Genomic DNA, 22,995 nt, shown 5'->3' with positions numbered 1-22,995 from the left:
TAGAGACTATTCATTTCTTAATTGGTGCTTGGCTGTTTGCTTGGTGATGATCAGATGGTCGGACTATTGGATTGATCGGACGATGTTCTGGATGTGTTTATTGTTGTTTTGGTGCTTCCACCAGTGTTTATTATTTCCTGGTAATATTCAGGCGAATAAGGTATCAGAGAGGACGTCCAGTAATCTAGCTAAAGCTAATTTGTTCTCGATGTCAACAATCGAGTGAGAACAATAAGTCAATCAGCTGATTTCCACAAAATCAATAACCTTTGATAGAGATTGTGTATTTGGATCCTGAGCTGTGAAGAGAAAATATTTACTTCTCTGATTGTTTCAGGCATGAAGTGTTCAGGAGTTTCCAGTGTTTCTTCCAGAGATCGACGCAGGAACCACAGACACCAGTGGGTCAGACCATCGAACCGCTGCAGCTCAGCTGGTGTGTTTCCATTGGACATGACGTCAGTGCAGCAACACAGAAACAATTACAGCAGCGCGTACAGAACAAGGTGCAATCCAGCCGGCGATCAATTCCCGACTCGGGCTCCGGCCGACTTCTGCTCTGCAGCTGTGGAACTGCAGGCGATGGAGGGGAGAGGAGGGAATGAGTGACGGGAAGCCGGGAGACCAACACAGTGGATTAAAGACCTCATCTGCTGTCAGTGGTGATCTTCTATGTCCGTCTCCCAGATCCTCTCAGTGACTACAATCTCAAAGAGGAAAGAAAAGAAAAGTAAGAATGATTTTTATAAAATCTATCTGACTCCAGTGAAAATCCCTCCGCACTGCCGCAGAGTCAGGAGTGGAGATCTGACTTCAAAGCAGGCTGAGAATAGCCAATAATCAGCTTTATATGAAGCCTGCTTGACACGGCTGCTGAATAATTCTCCAGCAGGGCTCAGACTGGAAGTTGAAGACTGAACCCACAGTGGGTTCCCAGAATAAAAGCAGCTGGAACAAATCAGCAGTTACATTCAGAGAGATCCCCGAACATGTCGGCCCTGAAGGGCCTCTGATGGTCATTTTCCACTGAAATACACCAACAGAAATGCAAAACATTTACTCATTTTGAGAAACGTCTGTGTGTTTAGAGACACTTTTTACCTCCAGGTTGCGTTGCGTCTTCACTGCCACAGCTTCAGAATAACATTAAACTAGTAACTCGGCATTACGAGAGACGTACAGAGAAATGTTAGTTTGCTTTCTGGTTCGAGAAAGACAATGAACAATCTGCCTTTATATTTAAAGCAATACCTTTCCTATTTACTCGGACACCGTTAACCTTTCTTACAAGAAAACATTGCTCAAAATGTGTTTAGTGTATTTCATATCTCCAGTCGGTCCTGTTCTGAGCCAATCATGTAAACTTACTGTGAAACATTCAGTCTCATGTTAGTTTTTAAATCCAGGGATAATAAAGTTTCCACATTCAAAATAAAAAAAGGAAGGTGTGTTAATGGTAATAATCACGTCTTGTTTGAAGCTGGCTTGGTTCCAGATGACTGAACAGTGTTTAGTGGTCGTAAAGTGTAAATGTGTTGCAGTTGTAACTATATTAATATAACAGATGTGAAATTGATTGGTTTATTTGTTTTAAACGTCTTATTTAGAACAGAAGAAGTTAAATGCATCTCGCTGCGAGCCGCTGGAGTTTGCTCGACAAATCACAGAACAACCAGAAGAAAAGATGAAAATACACGGCCAATGGAAGAAACTGATCAAAGTGCAATTCTTCTCCCGGCAAATGTTGTTTTAGACTTGTTATGTGAAGTCAAATCGCTGCTAGAACTTCTTTAGAAATGGGGAGAATAGAAAACTGCTCCTCCAACCGTCCCTGTTCGCATTATACTAAGTGCCGAGGACGATAACAACCAATGGGACTTCCAAATGCATCAACATCAAAAAGCCATTTAATCATCTCTCTCTCTCTCTCTCCCTCCCTCCCTCCCTCCCTCCCTCCATCCCTCCCTCTCCCTCTCCCTCCAAATACCATTTCATGTCTCAGGGGAGCAGGAAACATTTGATAAAACTTCTCTAATGGAGTTGGGTGTGGAGGAGCCGTGTGTCCGTCAGCTCAAAGCCTCTGATTCTTCTCCCACCTGCCGCTCCTCTCAGGCCTTCATCCTCTCAGGCCTTCATCCTCTCAGGCCTTCATCCTCCCGAGCCGCCCGCCTGTTTCGGGGGGGGTATTTTTGAATGTGAGCAGACTCGACTAAATCAAAAAGATTTGACCTTGTTGTGCTTCTTGACGCTCTGGCTTCAGGCCCAGATTCTGGCTGAAAGGAGCTGCCGAGGCTCCGGCGTCCGTCCTGACGCTTCCACACCACGAGCAACTGAAACACAAGTTGACCCACACCAGATGGAAACTGGTGCAGACTAGTGCCTGAAGCACGTGTGTCTTTTTCTCTTTTAAATGCCAAGACATCAGCGAGTTTTGGGCCGACGAGGAGCCGGTGGAGTTCTTTCATGTAATAAGGTGCCATTTGTAGAACAGCTCGCTCAGCAGCCAGCTGAAAGGAAACCGGGTCGACGTGGAGAACGTGCAGGATTTACATTAGTGCCGACATCACCGTTAATTATTCACTGCTGTGGCATATATTAGTCAAATGGTTTTAGGATTCAGATGAAAGTAGAAAGATCGCAGCTGGTTTTATACTCTGATGGATTTACAGCCAAAAGTGAAATAATCACGTCTTCCTGTCTCAAATGATCCTTTCAAGCTTTTCTCACCATTTTGGACGAAGAGAATCTGAAGTGATTCACAAGTGTTACGATTTAGTCACTTTAGCTTTTACCTACTTTATTTTTACCTTTTTACTTCCCTGTTTATATGGTTAGATAGATCATAAACTCAGTATTCCAATTGAATGCCAAGGTATTCACTGTTTCATATTTCTATGTACTTTCTTGCTGTTTACTCATATTCATGGTTGCATCTTTACACTGTAGTTGTTTATATATTGGTTTAGTTTTTTACATCGTCGCCGTTGTTCAGTGAGCCAACTGAAGGTTTGAGCACTCCATCTTCAACTCGCTCCTAAAATCCCCTCAGAACGTCTCTTCAATGTACCTGAGAAACTCTTAAAGCACCTCAGACTGTTTAAAGACGGGAGGTTTATTAATTCAGAATTGAATGAAGTCAGTTTGAAAAAAGGTGGTTGCTGGACTGAACGGAGCAGCAGCTGTAGTTTGGGGGGAATTCTATAGAAATCCTTCGGAGCGTGACTCCGTCCTCGTCCTCGTCCTCGTCCCCCCCCCCCCCCCCCCCCCCCTCCCCCGCTCCCCTCCCCGCACACTGCCAACTGGCCCGTGAGGACAAATCACATTAGCCTGTGTCTCGGTGGCTCTCCTGGACGGTAGGAGGAAGTGACCTTCTGTCCACAGGACGTCCCCTGAACCCACCGAACTGACGACGGCCACCTGAGACTGCCCCCGGAGGACATCCGGCTCACTGCGGCTGCCGTCTCTCTGACTCGGGGAGAAAGCATGGGCCAGAAAAACTCTCGAAGTGCCTCATGTTCTCTGTGCTGACTATTCATCTCCATCCTTCTTTAACCGCACCATTTTCTTTCACCTTCTTCCCTTTCCGATCTTCCCGGCTTTCATTCCGTGCGTATTATCGGCTCCCCGCGGCTCCGACCTCTCGACCTCGCTGCTATTGAACGCGAGCGCCAGTTGAACTTCTTGCTGGCGGGCCGGCTTGTACGTCGTTCAGGATAACAGCCGAGAGCTTAACGGTGAAAATACACAGCGCAGATTTGTGCTCAGCCCCTGAACTGTCGGCCGTCTGAAAGCTCCACTGCTGGGTGTCGGAGAAATGTGAGGTCAGGACCTTCTATGGGCTCAAAAGACACACACACACACACACACACACACACACACACACACACACACACACACACACACACACACACACACACACACACACACACACACACACACACACACACACACACACACACACACACACACACACACACACACACACACACACACACACACACACACACACACACACACACACACACACACACACCTTTGCTTTCAGGCTCAGGTAATGAAAAGAAGCCGTTTTCTTTACATGAAGATCTACAATGTGATTTGAGGTGACGAGTCCAAACTGATGGGGAACGATTTGGTTCAATCAAACACTTTCCATTCATCCATTCATCCATTCATCCATTCATCCATTCATCCATTCATCCAGTTACTGGTTGTGTCCGACAGCTCGTGCAAAACAGGACAGAGAATGAAAAGAATTGAAGCTCATAAAATACCTGGAATTCTTTATGTTAAATAACTGTGCTTACCCTCTGGGACCTACGGTCACTCTGGTCAATCTACCAGCTGTAACAAAACACTGAGCTGCATGAAGTGAGACTTCTGTTACGTGACCTCCTAAGATCAGCCTTTTAGAAATTAGACTTTGAATTTTGTGCTTTTTGCCCTCATTAGTTTGTGTAACAGCTGATCTGTAGATGCATAATGGTTGGTTGGTTAGATACATAAACTACTGTCTGCCCCAAGCGGTGACAGAAATCCATCTTTAACGAGGCTCCAAACAACAGGTAGGTTAGTTGGATTAAAAGGTTATTTCACTGGTTGGTTCGTTGGTTGGTTGGTTGGTTGGTTGGTTGGTTGGATTGACTGACGGGACTGATGTTGGTGTAAATTGGTTAATTAGTTGGTTAAATGGAGAACACGTATTAGTTCATGTATTAGTTAATATGTTCATTAGGTTTGGACAGTTTGTTGGTGGTTGGTCTGTTTAGTTGGTTGTTGTTTCTCCTGCTGTGATATTACCCAGAGGTCTTTATTGGTTTTTATTTTTTTACGAATACTTTTTCCTCTCGTGTCCCGACTGTTCAGAGCTTCAAATACTTCTTATTTTCTGCGTTGCCCGTATTATTGGTTCTTTTAAAAAGCTGAACCGCTGCCGCACTGCGCCACTCCATCCAGGTACGTGATGAACAAACAGTAATAAGTGGAGGTAAAGTGGAAACGAGGAGACTCAAAGAAAAACTGTTTCTTGGGTTTGCACCTGTTTAAAGGTGGAAATGTTCCCTTTTCTATCTTCAATCAGATTACCAGTATTCTCCTGATAGCAGCTGTCTAAAGGTGGAATACAGTTGCAGGCGTGTAGCAGCTGTCTAAAGGTGGAATACAGTTGCAGGCGTGACATTTGTGGTCGTGGGAAACGTGTCGTCTTCAGCTCTTCTGTCGTTTCCCTCCATGCTGCTTCTTTGCTTTCATTAAGTCCCACAGAGGGACGTTTGAGCTGCTGGCTGTCCTCCATATCCAAACACCGACTGACGGGTAAAAATGTCCTCCAAAGCTTCAGACACAGAAGCTGAGAGAAGCTGAGAGAAGCGTGGGTTACTGTGGAGACTGTTTCCTAACATACGGCAGCCGCCGCCGCCGCCGCCGCCGCCTCTCGCACTGTAATTAACCAACTCGCTTTCATCCAAGGAGTTCAGGACGCTCATGGTGTCAAGGACGGTGTGGGTTTTATTTCCTTCTTCTTTAATGAAAGCCGAGTCGGAGCTGTTGCTTTCGGGGGAAGGAGACAAAAAGACGTTGCTCTGGATGACAGGAAGTCCAGAGAAAACATGGCGGTCGGTCTCGCTCCGGACAGCACTGACAGGAGGCGTCGGGCTTTCATCCAAACCTCGAAGCCCTCGCTTCATTTTCTTTAAATCTATAAAGCTTTATGGGTTTGCGAGGCCCCCGGGAAGCCTCTCGGTGCTGGAATTATTAGAAAGCAGCAACTAGAACACACTGAATGTGATAACAAGCAGATCTGGAGGAGGGGAAACAGGAGCAGCCGCCGGAGCGGAGCAAACATCATCCTTATTTCATTTAATTTCAGCTTTTATCTCAGGGATTCGTTAAGAGTTTGTCGACAGAAAACTGGAGTTAATTAGCAGAAGAGTGGAGTCGCTGCCGTGAAAGCCGGGACGGGCCACATGACTCAGCCTCATCACACATAAAAGACGTCGCAGCTTCACATCTTCACACACTGAGTCACATTTACAGCCTCACACACACACACACACACACACACACACACACACACACACACACACACACACACACACACACACACACACACACACACACACACACACACACACACACACACACACACACACACACACACACACACACACACACACACACACACACACACACACACACACACACACACACACACAGTTTCTGCTGTGAAACCACAAACAGCTTTTATCACCTCTCTGGCTGCTCATTACCTGCGGTTGCGGCACCTTAAAGGCCCCGCCCACTTTGACCGCAGACATGTACACAGAGCTGCAGCACGTTCAGGCGTCCACCATGTTGGAGAGGGCAACGCTGGCCCGAGGACCGACAGGAAATTCCTTCAGTGACTTCCTCCAACAGACTGTGATGTCTTGTGAGCTTCAATACTTGAAATAGCAGATTTCTGATAAAAGGAGGATCCAGAAACGAAAAACGAGTTGCACTCAAACATTTTTATTTATTTACTGACTAATGTATTTGATTCTTGCTGAAGGTTCACAAAAGTTTATTAGTTTTCAATCCTGTCGTTTATATTTGTGTTGCAGCTTCAGCATTAGCGTTGTCGCTGATGCTGAAGGTTTCAGCTTTAAGAACGCCCCTGACAGTCTTGGTCTTGACTCAGTCCTGGGAAAAAAATCTGTTTCATCCATTTATCGAATTTGGTTGGTAAAACTATTTTTATTTTGCAAATTCCAGTTGTTTTTCCCCAGACACAGTTTTTACATTCCGTTCCGTACCGTTCCGTACCGTTCCGTACCGTACCGTTCCGTACCGTTCCTCGTGGTTCTGTAGCTGCTGTTGCACTTTGGTTTAACCTGGTGAAAGCTTGAATTTGTTGACTGCTAACACCTTGTATACTTTTTATTTTGGGATTGTTAAATGCAATTTTAACTCTGATCACAATTACAGTAATAAAGTTGCACTTCTGACAACATATCTGATGTCTGCAGTCATTTTAAGTGCAAAAACAAATCGAAAACCCAATCAACACTTAAATTTTTCTTTAAAAAGATCACAGATTTTTTTTAGGCCAACTCGTCCAGCCCTTGTCCTGGGTTAGTTTAGTTTAAGTTCCTCCTACTGGGCATTTCTACTGTGACTGTTGTGTTCTGTTCTGAAAAGGAGACACATACACTGAAATCCATGTAGTTTACAGAGTGAAACCCTGAGCAGATGTTTAGTGACACATTAGAAGCAGATAAAGTAAATCTGCTCTGGTGAGTATTTTTTCAAAGGAAGAACCACGATTAAAATTTGTCCTTGAACTTTGTTAACATGACAAGCAATACCCGTCAGCAATAACACAATAAAGTAGTGATGCATCGATCGCAGATAGAAGATAAAGCAGCAGATTGAAGATGTTAAAAATCAACAAACCTGCGGATGAGAGACGGCTGCACCCGTTTTATTTTTTCCAAACACCCACAAGTATTCTCAAGATGACTCCGTAAAAAAACTCAAACACGTCAAACAGGCAGATTTAAGCCTGAGACGTCTCACCAGGCCAGCAGGCAGAAGATAACAAAGCCCCAGGCCTCAAACAGCAAAACTACCTGAGAGGTCTAATCAGGTCCCACAAGCCACTGAAACGCCTGCTTATGAAACGCCTGACAAAAACAGCAGGTGCATAAAAAATATAAAAATAAAATGTGTTCCTCTGGTGTCTGGAGAGAAATGATATTTGGGAAAAAAGAAGGGAGGAGGGCGGGAAAGCTGTTAAATCCACCAAACAGACCGGCTGGACTTAGAGGGTTTCACCGCACTGGAAATCACACACACACACACACACACACACACACACACACACACACACACGTCGCTGGGATTAATGCTAAATTTGGTTGGCAGCCACCCGCAGCTCTCGTGGAGATCCAGCTGAATATCAAAACATATTCTGGAGAGATTTTTTTTTTTTAGGACAGGAATTAACGGCTCGAACACAAACAGGCAGCGAAGTGCAGCGACAGACTGCCGCACATAGTGCGGCTGCAACTAAAGGTTATTTCCTCGACTCATTTAAATTGTTTGGGCTTGAGAAATGGAAGGAATTTAAGAAAGAAATGAGAAGTGGAGCGTGAGATACTGCTTGTTTTGTCTCCACTGAAACGCCACAACGAACAGATGTTGAGTTTATTCACAGAAAAAGGGGGACTCACACCAGAATCTGTTTTCATGCTGCAATCAGCTCAAAACAACTCAAGGAAATATAATAATAACATAGTTTATTATGACTGTTGAGTATAGAGTCGCCAATATTGCATCAAACTGATAGACATGGAGAAATGTGTCAACATTCATCACCATTACGAGAGATGATGCTTGAAATCTGGTGATTGTACCATGTGGTGTTCCTCAGGGATCTGAACTCGGACCCTCATAACGTTACTCCATTCATTTGGACGGTAAGTGTTTATTTTCTTCATTGGCGATTGTTTCCTTGACTCATCGTCATTTTACCACTGAAATGTTTGAAACACGTTTGTCAAAGTTTCCAACAGCCTTTTTTTTAAATCTGGAACAACTGACAAGCACCAAGATATACTCAATATGTTATCAAGAATGACTAAAAAAAAATGAGATAAAATAGTATTTGCCTACTTCTTTGGAGTATTTTAAACTAAAAACCAATCAGATATGTAATGAAAAGAGAAGATTCAGTCTGTTTATGAACAATCACACTTGAAGTTCATGTCCATGTTGATCATTTAAGTGGTTTAAGAACATTATTGGATTAAATTAACTTCTCCTAAATAAGACTTCAAAAACCGAAAGATTTGCCAAAGAATATGTCAAACACTTATTATGTGTAAATCACAGTAAATGTTTTATGTTTTATTGCTCGTTGATCAATCCTGGGGCCGAGAACCAGTGACTCAAACTAATGAATTTCTTTCAATTAATCAAAAAATCCAATCAAATCTGTTCAAATATATTTATGCAATTTACACTTTTACCTCTCTTTCAACTCAGAAGAAGAATTGTACTTTATTCGTCTCCATGGGGAAATCAAATTGTTTACTGGGGATAAAAAACAGACAAATGATAATGAAGATTTAAACACAATTGATTCATGATCCGGTGTTCCGCAGGGAACTATAAGGAGACGCTCAGTTATTCTAGTCACACCTACAATCAAACACACTGTGTGATTCCTGGTCAACGGAGATGAAAGATTGGATCAGGGGAATATCGTTAGTAAAATCTGTGGTGGTGGTTTTAATCAGTGGTGGAACGTTGCGTCGTGTGCGGCCACGGGACGGCCATGGTGGTGCTCGTAAGCCTGCGATCAATACTAGACCGTGTCAGATATTTGAGGTGATCGTAGCTGCTGCAACCTGCAACCAGCAACCAGCAACCTTCAACCTTCAACCAGTAACCAGTCACCAGCAATCTTCAACTAGCAACCTGCAACCTGCAACCAGCAACCAGCAACCTTCAACCAGTAACCAGTCACCAGCAATCTTCAACTAGCAACCTGCAACCTGCAACCAGCAACCTGTAACCATCAACCTGCCACCAGCAACCCTCAACCAGCAACCTGTAACCATCAACCTGCCACCAGCAATGCATGGAACAAAGTGTTTCCTTCACGTGTAGTTTTGTTGGTGGAAAATGAAAAACCACAACAGCAGATGCTAACGTAACATGCTAATAGAGGCTAATAGATGCTAACAAGACTTGAAGCTCCCGTTGCAACGTTCCCCTCCAGGTTCTCCTCTCTGAGCCACGGTATTCCAGGTTCCCCTCCCTCTCTTGTTTTAGGGAACATCAATGCCACAACGCTGAAGCTCCGTTCATGTGTGTGTTTTGAACGTGTTATTGTTCCGCCATCGCGTATTGCGCAATCGCTCGAGGTCATTACACGACATGCGATAGAGCAACCGCCCCGGCTCCGGGTCGGAGTGTGTAGGTACAGTGTGCAGACATGATTATTTACAGTCGTCTCATGCAGCTTGACTGACTTCAATGAATCACATCACGGTGATTTCTTCTTTATGTGGGAAACATCCAGAGGAGGGACACGACGCACAATATGCTGGAGGGGAGGGACACGACACACAATATGCAGGAGGGGAGGGACACGACACACAATATGCTGGAGGGGAGGGACACGACACACAATATGCTGGAGGGGGGAGACACGACACACAATATGCTGGAGGGGAGGGACACGACACACAATATGCTGGAGGGGGGAGACACGACACACAATATGCTGGAGGGGAGGGACACGACACACAATATGCTGGAGGGGAGGGACACGACACACAATATGCTGGAGGGGAGGGACACGACACACAATATGCTGGAGGGGGGAGACACGACACACAATATGCTGGAGGGGAGGGACACGACACACAATATGCTGGAGGGGAGGGACACGACACACAATATGCTGGAGGGGGGAGACACGACACACAATATGCTGGAGGGGAGGGAAGAGGTTTCTACGCTGACGGCTGAAGGGTTTTAATTACAACCAAAGAGCCACAACTCAGAGACGAGTTACGTTAAAGTCAGAGACTGGTCACCACCACACCGACAGCAGAACGTCACACTGGAAAAATCTCATCCAGAGTGACTCCGAGGTGTTCTGGAACGAGGCGGCGTCGTTCAGCGAGACGGACCGTGAGTGAATACATTATGCAACACGCTCATGCAACATTGAGCGTTTCTCTTTTTAAATATTCAGTCAGTGGTCAGAAGGGACAAAGTCACACTTAGGCTGACTGCACCACAGTTTCCGAGGCGGAACGGGGAAGTCCGACGTTAGCCAAGCCTTTCATTCAGGATCTGTGCAGGTCAAAGGTCACGCAACAGCAACAGCAACAGCAACAGCAACAGCAACAGCAACAGCAAACAGCTGTAAAAATGACACATCCGCCACAGAGCGTATAAATATACATCAGGCAGATACTTGACTTTACTCAGGGCGAGGCCATCTTTACAACAACTGGGCAGGGAGACAGACACAGACACAGACACACACAGACACACACACACACACACACACACACACACACACACACACACACACACACACACACACACACACACACACACACACACACACACACACACACACACACACAATCTAACTCCGACATTAATAAAAACCTGTGCAAATAAAACCAAAAACCAAACAACTGATGCAGCCAGTTATTAATAGACAATATATTCGTCTAATTTCACAGCTCGTAAATGAAAAATATGCTCGTCTGTTAAGCACAGGGATACAAAATACTAAATAATACAATCACACTTTGCAAGAGATTATTTAGAGAGATATTTTAATTGCCTCTTAAGTCCAAAAGCAAAAAGCTACCACGCACACAGACACAGAAAGCAGCAAATCCTCAATTTGTGCAGCTGAAACCAACAATTTCTTTGGCCATAATCACTTCAGCTCCACTTTCAGTCACAACAAGAGGCGATGCGCCCAAACAGTCACCAAACTCTGCCCCGCCTGCTCCTTCGTCCTTCTTTCCTTCTGGCTGAGGCTGATTAATGGACGGCACGTTCCCCTGTAAATCCCCCCGCTGCCACTCTCTAATCACTTTTCTGATCTCGGTAATCTTTGACCATCTTATTTTGTGATCGCCCTGGCGGCGCTCCGCCGGCACGTCGAAGCTCACGGAACTGGAATTGACTTGTATTGACTGGCAGCTTGGCAAGACGACTGAGAGGCCAAACAACCCCCCCCCCCCCCCCCCACACACACACACACACACACACAGAGCCTGGCGGCACCTCATTGCATCGGCAGGCGACAGAAAACGATAATAATGATAACAGAAGCGTGACTCACCAATGCGCTCGATGTAGTCGACACATTTCTCGATGAAGAGTGGGATGGGGCGCTCAGGGGTGACCAGGCTCTGCAGGGGGACGCCAAAGTAGTTGCTCTCCCAGGTGCGCCGGGTGGGCGGGTAAAGAGGCTTCGGGGGTTTGGAGGATCTGTGCTGTGGGGGAGGGGAGGAGGGGATAAGAGAGGTGAAGCCTGGCGTGTGAGGACTGTTTATGCTGAGTGAGTGGGAAGGTTGGTACACAGAAGCTCAGTATGGCCTTTATTACACATCTGGACATTGTCAAGCCCACAGGCTCCAAACAGCCTCACTGGGTCTGCTTTGCTGTGAAGTACATGTCAGAGGGACTTGTTATGAAGTATTCTGACTCCTCAGGTCATCTGGGACAAGTTTATTCTGTCTCCAGGACGAGAACCAAACAAAGTGAAGCAGCGTTCAGTTATTCTGCCTCACCTGTGGAACCGAACTCCCCGAGTCTGAAAACACCTCGAGCATTACTTTTAAAAAGTTCATAACTATTTTGATTTTACTTTCACTTTTTTGTCTTGAATTTCAGTCTGTTACAATCAATTCATCATCTTTAGATCTTATTTTATAACCTACGTGAAGCAGTTTAAGTTCCCATTTACACGACTGTCAAAATAAAAGTACCAGCCGGATATAAACTGGGAGTCATGAGACCACGGAGGAAATTTTTTTTCCGATTGGCTCTACTGAGCATGTGCAGAAGAACACTTTCCTACAGCTGTGGTGTGCATGCACTGAGCATCGTCACAAAACACAACAAATGTTTTCTGCTTTGGCTCAGAACCATTAAACCGTGGACTCTAACGTCCGGCTTGACCCTCCGACGCCGACCTGATCTTTAACGTGACGCTCAGCTAAAATCTTTCCTCGCTGCTCGGTCAACGCTGTGGAACGATACCGAAGTAACGATACCAAAGTAACGATACTGAAGTAACACGAAACTGCTTGAATATTACTAGGATATACTGCTTTATTGTCTGTTTTGTTGCTCACTTTAACTATTTGTCATCAATTCTCACTGATGCGCCTCATTGACAACAGAAACCAAAAAAAGTCGTCGGAGTTTTGATCGCCAACGCAGAGACATGAGAAAATACAGGAATAATAATTTCAAACCCGACGTTGAGACAAGAATTTTAAATGTGCAGATTCCTACAAGTAGTGTGCCATTCTGTTGAACTTAATTAAAATAGTTTGTCTTTCTTTTTGAAGAAAGACAAAACTGAGAGACGGTGAGGAAAAGACCGACTGACGGGAAAGAGAAGAAGGAAAAAAAACGGGAAGTAAGGAAATGAGGCAAGTTGCAGGAGAAGATGAAAAGAGGAAACATGAAATGGGAAGTTTATACTGACAAAAAGATGTGAAAGCGAAAGAGAGGGAGGGAGTGAACGAGGGAATTGATAAAATGGCACGGGGGAAGAAAGGGTGAAGAGGAGGAGGCACGTATCAGAGGAGGAGGGAGGCGGCGAGGGAATAGATCACACAGAAAGTTGGTGGGATGAAGAGCGAGGGAGGGAGGAAGACGAGGAGACAGCAACAGAAAGACCGAAGCTGGGTCGAGTAACGAGGAGCAGTGCTGGCTTTGATTTCCCACAATCCTCTGCTCTTCAAAGTGTTGTCATGCCTACAGCGGTCGGGGCTCCTCTCTAATTGGCCGAGACGGCGACTAAACACCTTCCATTTTGTACCTTCTGCTTCTCCTTCCTTTCCCTGATTATCAAAGACAGTTTCAATGTTACAACAATGGCCCGGCGCTTGCGGCGCCCGTGCAGCGCCAGCGGGCCGCTGGTTCGCACGCCGTTATCTGATTGGTCCACGCACCGACGCACACGAGCATGTGTTCTGAAGTCCACTTCGCACTCGGGCTGCAGGAATCTGCCCCGCTGGGGTTATTCTGCTCAACACCGTCACTGTTACAGGTTGGGGGGGGGGGGGGGGGGGGGGGGTTGTTTTCCTTTCGGGGTTTGGCTTGTTTTACATTTTTAAGAGACGACAAACATTTTTAATCACAAGCAGACGTTCGCTGCTGTTTGAGGAGAACAGTGAGAAGTCCAGCCGCCTCCTTCAATCTTGGTCACCATAAACAAACCTAAACACGAGGCTACAAATTAGTGAGGAATAGTTAAAATTACCCGATACGTCCCAGACTTGAGGGAAAGAAGTGTGCCTTAATTAAAGCTGAAGTTTTGGGCGTTTTTTTTTTCTTTTCTCCACGTTAATTAAAGTCGCAGCTAAAAGCTACAAAACAAGCTCATAAATTTGGCGCGGCTGTAAATCCGAGCCGCTGGGTTGAACAGTTTTGGGGTAAATCGTGGTCAGTGACATCAGGTGGATCAAATCAACCTCTGAAAACAGCGTTTACAAAGCAGAAAAGGGGCGTGATTGATTGGTTGACTGATTGATTGACACGTTCATTAGCCAATCATGCATAAATGTGGATTAAGCCTTTATACGGTACTCCAGGCAAGTTTCCGACTGCATTACCGTATTTTCCAGAATGTAAATCAAGTGAAACCGAAAGCCTTCGTAGCGTCTTTGACCCAATGATTTAAACTGTTTGATATTTCTGCAAAATGGACGCTTGTCTCAGCACAGCCGGATAAGATTGATGAAGCAAACCTAAAACGCAGCTCAGGTCCACTTATAGCGGCTAACAGGTGGTAACTCGAGGCCCTGCGTTAAGGTAAAGCGGCGCAGAAGATGGATGGTCTTTTGGTAAATCTCTAATGCACATGTGCCTGCAGGTAAGTAATGTTTGAGATGCATGAGATTGTGCGGGTGTGTGCATGCTCTGTATGCTAATGTCCGCTTTCACATGCATTTCAAACACGACTGATTGGTGCACGGAGGTTTCTTTGTGCGTCTGACGACGAAAAGGTGGTGGTTTAATTGCGACATTATTCATGCAGGCGGTATTTGTCTTGGCATTTAGATGAAGGCGGCTGAATGAAATGTTTTTGTGTTTGCGGACGTGCTTTGGAGACGCAGCCTCTTGTTGGGAGATTACAGCGCCGGAGCCCCGCTGCTTCCTAACAGCACGTCTGCTATCAGCCGCTTTTACTGCTTCTGTGGGAGCCTGAGGAGGTGTGGAAGCTCATAAAGTATCTCAGAAACGCGGCTGATCAATCAATTATCAAATTAGTTTGTTCTCAATATGAGTCTTGGGCCTGTTCAAAAGTGAAATGTGCTCACACACACACACACACACACACACACACACACACACACACACACACACACACACACACACACACACACACACACACACACACACACACACACACACACACACACACACACACACACACACACACACACACACTGCTCAGCTAGAAGTGTAACACAATGGCTTCTGCTCTCGATCACACTCTCATTCACTTCCTCTCCTGGATTCAGAAGCACACTGAGGGCGAGAGGCAGTGATACTATACATTTTCACAGCTATTCAGTCTCAGATTGTCAGATTCAAGCATCGAAGCAGGATTATTCTCATGTTCTATTAGTCCTGCAGGAAATCAAATGTGAATATATTCAAGTGTTGGCGGTGTTAAGAACCAAGTAATATTATAATATCTATTAAAATAGTTGATCAGATCATTAGTAATGATGAGACCATCGCAGGGATCTTGGTTGTTCTTCATTACTAATCAACAATCAAGATCACTAAATGTTAGATTGCAAAACAATCAGAAAGAAAGGAAATGCTGATGAACAAAATTAACTGTTTTAATAATGGCTGGGGTTTTTCAACATCAAATAATATTGATGCAGCTCGTTAAAAGTGTTTCTTCTGTTTTATTTGAAGACTTTCACGATACTAAACTTTGAATATTGCTTGTTTTTCTCATATTTTGATGATGAAACAATTTACTGCTTCACTGAAAGAAGAACTGATAAAGTAAAAGACGTTTGCTTCAGTTCTCACTCAGTTCTACTTTGCCTTTTTTGCATCTTTCTTTTTCATTTTCTTTTCCTCAAGCACTGCGCTGTAAGCAGAACAGAGGTAAGAAATTAATGCATTGGCAACGATGGACTTACTTTCTTGGGTTCCTTTGGCGTCTTGGGCGTCTTCTTCTTCTTCATCTTCTTGTCCTCCTGCTCAGGGTCCGAGGTGATGGCGGGATTATCGATGCCGCCCTTCCAGGGGTCAGCGGGGGAGAGCAGCGGGTCTTCCTCACTGCCTCGGTGGGCTCTTCCCTTTTTCTTTTTCTGTGTGGCAGGGCCGGACTCCTCGCCGTCACTGTCCGATTGGAAACGTCTTTGGTAAGCCTTTGTCTTGCTGAACAGGATTTTGGAACGATGTTTGTATTTTGATGGCCGCCTGCCGGCTTGAGACTTCCTGTCGAAGCCGTTCTCTTCCTCTCCTCCATGGAGGCTGTGCAGCCCGCCGAACGAGTTACGGATTTTGACCAGGCGACTGTGGCTGTCCTCGGGCACGGCGTATATGTCATCGTTGTGGAAACCTCTGGATCTGAACAGGGTGTCCACAGGGTCTGCATAGTTATCGGACGCCTCCACTTCCTCAGTGTGCGTAGTCGGGCCGCGAGGCACCCTGCGGTTGCTCCGCATGCCGGCCTCGATGGTTCTGAGGAGATTAGGGTCCAGCTTTTTGACATTAGGCTTGGGGAGTACAGGCTTGGGCCGGACAGGTGGAGGCACTTTGTGGTTGCGTTCATGTTCTCCCACAGGCGTGCTGTGGATCGGGTACTCATTCCCCTCGAGGTCAATCCGATACCTGGCCCGCTCGCTGGGTGTTGGAAGCAGCTGAACATCGTCTCCGATTGGACTGTAGGGTGGGGGGGCCTCATTGTCGTCATCAGACTCTGGGTAGTAGGTGTTGTAGGCCGGGGAGTGGCTGTGCGGCGAGGTGGGGAAGACGTCTTCGCTGGCTCCAGTGGTGCACTCTCTCGATGAGCTATCAAACAGGAATGAACTCTCAATGTTCGACTTCTTCTCCAGAACTTCGTTGAAGAAGGGGGTGAATACCTCCGTCTGTCGGTGATACTGCGACAGCGAGTAGAGAGCTGTGAACTTGGCGGCGATCTCCGTGGCAATGTGCTCCCCTTCTGTCATCAGCTCCTTGATGGAGTCATTCTCAAAGAAATCGACCTGACTATCAGTGATTGCCACCATCTGGACTGGGATCACATCCTGGACTTCAGCTAGGAACGCGCGCAGGGTCGCCATGGAAGCCTTGCGCTTGGCGGAGTAGACCAAAATGTACCCGTGCACCAGTTCGTCTTTGCGGACCCCGATGGCAGAGTGGTAAGAAAGTATGGTGACCTGGATCCTCCGCCGACTGTCCCCGATGATCTTGTCCAGGATCAGCGTGTTGCTTTGACCCGGCTGCCCGGCGCTGCAGCAATGGGAGTCGAGGAAAGGCGAGAGGATGAGGTCGACGCTGAAGGGATCCCAGCACATGGCACACATGACGATTCTCAGATCCGTCTCCGACATGTCTTTGATGCATGGCAGTGGGGCTAAGACGTCAAAGTTATGCTTGAGCCCATCCAATACCGCTCGGAGCCCCTGTTTGATCTGGAACTCGGTGAACTTGCGGGGAAACGCCCCAGAGGGGATGTCGACGAAGGTGCACTGGAGCTTGTTTGCCAGCTGCTGACCCTGGTGCCTCAGGATCGGTATGTTTTTGCAAACGCTGTCTCTCTGATTTGCCAGGATGAGGATAAAAGGTAGAGGCTGAGCAAATCTGTCTCGTCGGCTCTGCGCTATCTCTGCTCTGATCCTGCCTATGCAGTCACCAATACAGTTCAGAGACTCTATGGAGTTGAATACACAGAAGCAACCATGTGGCTTGAAGGTGGTGATCCACGTGTGGCTGAAGAGCAGCGTGGAGTTCACGTCTACTGAGAGAAGCTCCAGCTCATAGATTTTACCATCCAGGGTGTACTCGTCATCGGTGGACTGAGCTCGGATCTCGTTAGCGAGTTCCTGTGAAAGGCCCTCCTTTCCCAGGAGGCAGAGGTTGATTTTATCGATGTTGGCACTGTTGTAGTAGAGGTTGGAGCGGCCGTGGTCGAGCTGGACCAGTCTGTTAGCTAAAACCTGCTCCACTTTCAGATCCACGCAGTTCTGCCCGCTCAGGCACGTCTCCTTGGTGGGGTGGTAAACAAAGCCAATGTGTTTGAGGAGGAGCGACTCTCTATCTGGGGCAAGTTTCTGCAGCGCCCTATATCTGGGCTCCTCATTCAGCACACTGTGTATTTCAGTCATCTTGTCACAACTGGGGGTTGCATTAAGGTCCAAGTCATAGAAGAGCTCAGCATGCTCGAAAAGCATTTCCTGAAAATCCTCCTTGGCCCTTTCAACTATTTCCTGCTGGTGTCTACAGTAAACATCCCTCCTATCTGATTCTGTGATGTACTTGTAGGCCTCATCCTCCATTACAAAGCACATAACTTCCTCCCAGGGCTGCCCTGGGCTGATGAAGTGTACCCGGTCTAGCGTCTTCTTAAACCTGTCTTTCATTTCCACTCGTCTTTTTTCGGAAAGCAGATGCTGGACGTGACTGTGGTAGATTCTCTCGCCATCGGGTGTGTCGAGGAGGTCAAACGGTATCCTGCGGTCGCTGGTATTGATGTGGTCCGACTCGTCCCATGGCGTCTGTTCCAGCATCACAAACCAGTACTGAAAATCAGGCCGGTTTCGGATGATGCTCTGCGCCTCGGGCCAGGAGAGCTGCTCGACCTCCTCCAGGTTGTTGAGGAGGTTGTTGAGGGTTTTTGGCAGTGTGGTGAGGTACTCCTCCTTCCTCCTGCGAATGTGCTCCTGCTTCAGTTGTGCAATGTGCTTTGTGAACATGTTGCGCGCCTTTCTGGAGCCCTCCAGGGTGATGAACTCGTCATAGTCTGCCTGGCCCTTCATGTTATTCACTACCATTTTCCACGTCGTGTGATAATCCCTCACGGTGTGTACCATCAGTTTCTCAAATCTGTCCGTCACTGAGGCAACTAGCTGTCGTTGTATCTTATAGGCCTCCAGGTATGGCACAGTTTTTGGCTTCCCTCTTGTTTTATCCAGCTGCTGGATGAGGGCATTGAAGCAGACCTCTGTGTTGACGTTGGAGCGGGCAGACGTCTCGATAAGCATCAGGTTCTTCTTGCTGGCGACGAAGGCTTGAAGGTCCCTCAGGTGCTGCTCCACGCACTCGTCACATTTCGTGGCGGCGACAACAATCGGTTTCTTGGCTTTGACGACGTGAGAGTAAAGGCTGTTTACAAACTTCATTTGATCGTCGAACTTGCGATTGCAGCCCTTGCTGACGTCGATGCAGAGCATGAAGCCATCGATGTTCAGCTTCCCGTCAGGCATTTGCTTCTGGTCGAAGTCCTGCTCCAAGCCCAGCTGATCCGTGCAGATGTACATCAGCTTCTCTGCCGACTGGAGCTTGGTGGCTGCCGCTCGTTTGGTGTACGGTTGTAGATTTGTGCTCCGGTGCGGGAGGAACGTCTGGTCGTCGATAAACTCCGTTTGCTCGATGATTTGAATTTTACAGTCCAGTCCCTCGTCCCCTCGATGGGACACATCCCCCCAGTACAAGAAGTGGTCGTTGTTGACCACGCGCCCTCCAAAGTCTATCGTGCTGAGCACCGAGGTGTGCTCCAAGTAGTAATCATCTGCATCGGGTCGCACGTAGCGGTTGCACAGGCAGGACTTGCCCACGCCGCAGTTTCCCTTCTCTTTCTCCGTCCCCGAGAGGCCAACCACGCTGACGGCGAATGTCGGGGGGCGTGCATCCTTGTTCTTGGCCATTATATCCCCCCGCTCATTGCTAACTTCGTCACTTTCAGGGAAAATAAGGTCACGATATCATTCCAGTTCCGCTCGTCAGTGGTACAGAGGCACTTTCATCCTTGTTTACCCCCGTTTCCAGTGAATGCCCCCTCCTCCTTAGTTTCTATCCAGGGTCTTCTTTAAGCTGGCACAGAGCAGCCGACTTCTCCGTTTATCACCTGCCTGCAAGACAGAGAATTCACTATTAGGAAACAAATGAAAAGGAGAAACAAACAAATGCGTATTTACATCGATTTCTCCTCCGAGCACTTCCTTATCACCAATAATGTAATTAGCTCTTTGCTTGGAAGTGCACCCCTCTGGACACGTATGGACATGTGTGTACAGGCACTGGAAAACAAATCAGACATGTTTATCTGGCATTACATGCAGTTATCTGAAAGTTGAGACAAACGTCAGCATTATCACACTAAAACAGGACAAAATAATCCTTCTTTAATGGTGAACATTTAATAAGGTTGTGACGCAGCCTTTCATGTGTGAGTAATACAACAAGCTGGTATAACCAGGCAGCTGGGAAGGCTTCTAATCCTGGTCGATACTTGTGTTTACATGTCCGTCATCTGCAGGAAAGCGAAGAAATTAAGCTTGGGTAGTCAATATTTTGGTTCCGTTTTATAAGTACATTTCAAACATATGCTGTCATGTTATATTTTTAAATGATGTACTCCTGAAGATATTAAGATTCTATTCAGAGAAATTCATGCTTGTGAGTAGATAACATAAATAAGTCGAGGTTTTTATGGAAAATTTTTATTTTTGACAGTATGCAAAAGTGTGCTGGAACAATATCACGAGTAACAGATTTTTCCCTTTAAATGTTCACGATACAGTAATTAAGCTCACATGACATGAATTAAGAAGTAGTTTTTGCAGCAGAACTTCCAGTTCAGATTCCCACACGGCTGCACAGTTCAGCCCGTGAGCATAAGCGCTGCTTTAGAAGCATTCTTCAACCATTTCAGTGACTCACACGTAAAACACTACAGTGCTTCAGGTCTCGTTTAAAAAGCAACTTTCATGGGTTCCAACTTCCCTGAGATTACCTGGAATGCTACGACTTGATTTTACTGAGTAATTCTGAGACAAACGGACGGCAGCAGAGAACCCAGTTTCAGTGATCCCAGTGATTTTTATTTTTTTTTTATAAATGGAAGTGGGAAGATTTCAAAACATGCAAATGTGAAAATGGTGTTCCAAGAAAACAAAAACCAAAAGAATGACAGTAACGTTTATATAAGAAGAGGAGGAGGAGGAGGAAGAGGAGAAGGAGGAGGAGGAGGAGGAGGAGGAGGAGGGGTGGTAATTCAATCACGGAGCACACTCGGCAATGTCACTTCTCCCCTTGCAGAGGGAGAGAGAGAGAGAGAGAGAGAGAGAGAGAGAGAGAGAGAGAGAGAGGGAGAGGGAGAGAGGGAAAAAAAAGTTCTTTCAACCAATTTGTGCCGAGGCAGGATAAAAATGGCATGCGACTCCAGCCCTTTGACAGCCACTGACCTAGAAATGATTTGCTTTGCTGTGAAAGTGAAACAGAGAAAATAAATCAGTTCGCAGATTCACCGTCATCATCTTCATCATCACGAGCGCGACCCGGGGCCGCGTAATTAGAGCTGAACGTATAATCCCCACGACTCCGGGTCATTACTATTAAACCTGATTAGCACGTGTGATCATTTGCAGTGACGCTTCTGCTTCATGTTTTTTTTTTTTTTAAAACTGTGACAAACAGTTTGTGATTTTAGAACACGGAAACGCTGCCGGTTTTATCTGCCACGGTCCGACACGCCTGAACCCGGCCGTGACCCGACTGCAGGCTGATAACTGCACACAGACTTTCGCTCGCTCTTTGTTTTTTCACACGGCGATGGCAATCGGCCAGCGGACCTGAGCTGCAGCGCGGCGGCGTGCGGGGAAAACTGCAGCAGAGCAGGAATCCACTGCAGCCGCAGGAGAGCAGGGGGGGTGTGGAGCCCGCCCACCCGACGCTCTGTTTACACAGGCCCAGGTGACGGACGCACCTGGAAATAAACTCTGACTGCTTCTGCTCGTTTAAACACTTTTCTAACATTATGGTGCAAAAACAAGATTCATTTCTCAAGAACCACCGCATGCTTACAGTGAACAACGGTCAACAGAAAGGATCTGACAGGAGAAACCTGAAAACTGTGACGCAACATAACTGGTTACATAGATTACTATTTAACTTAATTTAATATTGAGGGGTTACAACTGGTCCACTGCGACTAACTGTTAGTCAAACTGAGATATTTCCTCTTTTGTTTTTAGTCTTTATCTAGTTTATTAGTTTATTTATTGAACTCATCAGGATTTATTTTGTTGTTGTTTAAGCTGGTTAGTCACTCATGAGTTGGTCAGTTAGTGGTCAGTCAGTTAGTGGGTTGTTGCTCGGTTGGTGAATTAATGGATTAGTCGTCAATTAGTCGGTCAGTAGAGAGTTGATTGGACACTGGTTGGGTGGTCGGTTTGTTGGTTAGTCAGTTACTGGATTATTCAATTAGTTCGTCAGTCTAAAGTTGTTCGGTGAGTCAATGTCAATCATTTGTTAGTCAGTTGGTTAGTTAATTTGTTAGTCAGTTTAATCAATTGATTTGTTGATAAGTTAGTTAGTTAGTCAGTCATTGGTTGATACATTGGCTAAATAACTGACTGACCATAAGGCCAATTACTGAGCGACCCAATGAATTGTTAGTCAGAAGAGTGGTTGGCCAAAAAGGAAAACATAAAAGTGAAGTCATCTGCAGTGCAAAGATTGGACAACTTGAATGTATCCCCAGAATCGGATATTAAAAGTTAAGTTAATTGGTTGACCCCTGCCTCCTGGTGACTCGTGTCTTTGTTACTGGTCTGGTAAACATTGTGGAGTTTAAACGGTGGGACGCTGTGCACCTTTCAGAAGGCACCACAATCACCACATACATACATAAACGTCCACTCATGAACAAAACCTCTCCGTCTCACCCAAAGACCCTTCGATCTGTGGGATTACCGCCTGCAGCCGGACTTTCCTTCTCCACGGTAACATGAGAGGAGGAGGAGAAGAAAGAGACCTTCATCAATCCATGATGATAAATCCAAAATGGGCCCAACCCAAACAGGCTCTGGAGTCGCCGTCAAAATAACAAAGAAGCACCGGAACCTGAGCAGCAACATGAAGTACAGCAGCAGGTTCAGAATAAAACATGTCCGGCTTTTATAAAAAAATATTGTAACGTCTACTTGTCATCACAACAAAGAGCTCAAACCGGCTAAACCAAACCTCAATTAGTAAGATTGA

General features: G+C 46.1%; 1 protein-coding gene across 1 annotated transcript in view; it reads right to left on the bottom strand.

The window, feature by feature from the left end:
• arhgap5 (Rho GTPase activating protein 5) overlaps positions 1 to 22,995 on the bottom strand; it is a gene marked incomplete at its 3' end in the record, with an annotated part of 57,634 nt that overhangs the window by 22,215 nt on the left and 12,424 nt on the right. Inside the window, exons 2-3 of the mRNA XM_080479807.1 lie at positions 15,927 to 19,862; positions 11,864 to 12,017 (exon numbers count right to left, since the gene is read on the bottom strand). Of these exons, the coding sequence (XP_080335933.1) occupies positions 11,864 to 12,017; positions 15,927 to 19,658 (3,886 nt within the window). The 5' untranslated portion in view covers positions 19,659 to 19,862. The remainder of the gene's footprint in view (positions 1 to 11,863; positions 12,018 to 15,926; positions 19,863 to 22,995) is intronic.

The sequence above is a fragment of the Lipophrys pholis genome, assembly GCF_963383615.2.
Source record: "Lipophrys pholis genome assembly, chromosome: 14".
Lineage (NCBI taxonomy): Eukaryota > Metazoa > Chordata > Actinopteri > Blenniiformes > Blenniidae > Lipophrys > Lipophrys pholis.
This window is presented reverse-complemented; position numbering and strand designations above follow the sequence as displayed.